This window comes from Montipora foliosa, chromosome 11, assembly GCF_036669935.1.
Source record: "Montipora foliosa isolate CH-2021 chromosome 11, ASM3666993v2, whole genome shotgun sequence".
NCBI lineage: Eukaryota > Metazoa > Cnidaria > Anthozoa > Scleractinia > Acroporidae > Montipora > Montipora foliosa.
Window position 1 is genome coordinate 29,756,963 of NC_090879.1, and position 2,500 is coordinate 29,759,462.

General features: G+C 43.3%; 1 protein-coding gene across 2 annotated transcripts in view; it reads left to right on the forward strand.

The window, feature by feature from the left end:
* The window catches only part of LOC137976155 (serine/threonine-protein phosphatase 6 regulatory ankyrin repeat subunit A-like), a 107,862-nt gene that overhangs the window by 104,606 nt on the left and 756 nt on the right, over positions 1–2,500 (forward strand). For both annotated transcript variants that reach the window (XM_068823446.1, XM_068823448.1), the window contains one exon: positions 1,870–2,500. This exon is cut by the window's right edge. In XM_068823446.1, coding sequence (XP_068679547.1) covers positions 1,870–2,500 — 631 coding nt within the window. The remainder of the gene's footprint in view (positions 1–1,869) is intronic.

Here is a 2,500-nt window from a genome sequence, read left to right on the forward strand (position 1 = left end):
TCTAATCGCTTTCAGCAATAAAAAAGAGGGGGTCACCGAGTTCGTTTTTGAGATATGAGTAACTAAATCCAAAATATAGGGTGTTTTTGCCGGGTTCTCCCGTTGCCAAGGTAACTTATTACAACACAATAATGATCACATCTTGTTTGGAAATGATCAGTGCTCTATACGGTACCACAACATTGCTGTTACGTGATACAGTGTTGTAGCGTCATTTGATCTAAACAGAGAGTCTTCTAAGTATTGAAACCCCTTCGAGCCTCCTTAACTTATCTTGAGATTACAACACTTAAATTAGTTTTAAAATGACACGGAATCTACGGTTTACAGTCCTGATCCTAGAAGGGTTGAAAGTCCAACCATTTGAAGATGAAATTACAACATTCTCGTTCCCAAATCCCATTGTTTTTCTTAGCCGGCGGGGCCTTCGCATGAGAAAACAAAGGGCTCTGGAGACATTGATTTGCAGTCTTAGATTCTAGGACTTTCGGAGTTCAAATACGAGTCGTTAGTCGTCAATAGTACTAAACATGGCGGTACTCAGAAGCATTACATTCGAAGAGTCTCCATGTGAAGCTTTACGTGGCCTCAACTTAAAGAATGTGTCCCTTCGTGTCGAACAGAAAGAAGCAACAAGTGCTGTCGTAGTTTTAACAAGGCTCCATAGAGTTTTAGGACCGCGGGGAAGCTGGGCACTAGTATGGCGCATGGAGCCTGCTTTGGCAAGGCCGACGACGACGGCTACGATAACGCCGCAAATCAATGCACGCCCCCCGCGCGTGCGTTTTACATTTTGATACGTTTCTTTGCCGTTCTCGTTCTGACAACGGCGTCAAATTTGAGGTCACGTGGAGGACGCGAGCACCTGACGATAAATCCTCAATAATAATAATAATGATAATAATGGTATGCAAAAGTAAATGGAATCTGCCATAATAACAATAATAATAGGGAGCTTAAGCAACGACAATGGCGACGGCAGCGAGAACGTCACGAATTTGCATATTTAGTGGCCGGGGTAAAAACTATAGCTTTGCACGCCCCGCACGTGCGTTTTTCACTTTTGTCAATTTCTTTGCCGTCGTCAGCAAAACAACAACGTGAAATAGCCAAGTTTTTGGTTTTATCAAGAACGTCAGCTCTTGAGGATAAATTTCATTTTCTCTCCTAAAATGGAGTGCCGTTCCGACTGGTGTCATCTTTGAGGAATTACCACACCCTTGTCATATTAAAAACGTTGAAATAGTCACGAAGCGATTAAAATAACGCAAATTTATATTTTGAGATAACGTTCTCGTTGCCGTCGCCGTTGTCGTTGCTTAAGCTCCCTAACAATAATAATAATAATAATAACCTCATTTTAGTGTCAATGGATTTAACACAAGACCACTAATTGGGGACACTAATGAACTTAATTGAATCAAATCAAATATTGGGTTTTGTGACCTCCGGAGAAGAGTAGAGAACCAACAAACTCAACCCACATATAACGACGAGTCTGGGAATGGAACCCAGGCCACATTGGTTGGGAGGCCTGTGCTCTCACCACTGCGTCGTCCCTGCTCCCTAAATTATTATTATTATTCACTTCAAACATCCACACTGTCCATTAATAATCTTATTCCTGGTATGTCGATACACCCTTTCCGTGCGGAATGACTAGGAGCAATCACGAAATTTACTACAAAGAAGGGAAATAATTTAAACGTTCGCGACGTCGCCGTCGACGTGACCTTGTTTGAAGCGTTCGCGCTCTCATCCTTCCCTTCCTTCACTGAAGGAGAGTCTATTTTTGATGCCGAGGCCTTTCCTGGTTTTCCGTTTCATTTCAATTTTCTTCATTACTTTTTTTCTTTACGTTTTTTTCAGCCGATAGGAAAGGAAAACGAAAACTCGTATACCATTGTCCAGACAGACCCGGATTTCATGAAAGTTGTGGAGCTTCTTTTCTTTGGTCTTTTTGGTCTGACATCTACAAAAGATCTCTCAGAAAATAATAAAGAATACGCCAAGAGTATGATAAAGGTGGTGTTCGGTCTTTACAACGTGCTTATCATTATTGTTCTCATTAACCTGCTGATCGCTATGATGAGTGACACCTACCAACGGCTCCAGGAACAGTCTGATGTCGAGTGGAAGTTCGGGCGAGCCAGGCTGATTCGAAACATGGAGCGAGAGACGGCGAATCCTGTACCCATCAACGTCTTTTCTAAGCTCATCGATTTCTTGAAGAGGCTCTACAGGGCAAACTGTCGATGCCGAAAGACAGGAATCACATCCGAGTTGAGCGCCGAGAATGGTTCAATCCCAGAGTCGCAAGGCCGACGACTTAACACGAGGAGAACTGCAGACCTTGGCGAAGCATTCGGGCAGGAGTGGGACCTAATTTACTCGGTGGTCGACTGGCAGGTAATTGTGGAGAAGTACTTGGACAGCAAAGGAGAAGGACAGCCGAAAATTAAAAAGAAAGGTGGGCGAGGAATGAACAACGGAGAGCGTA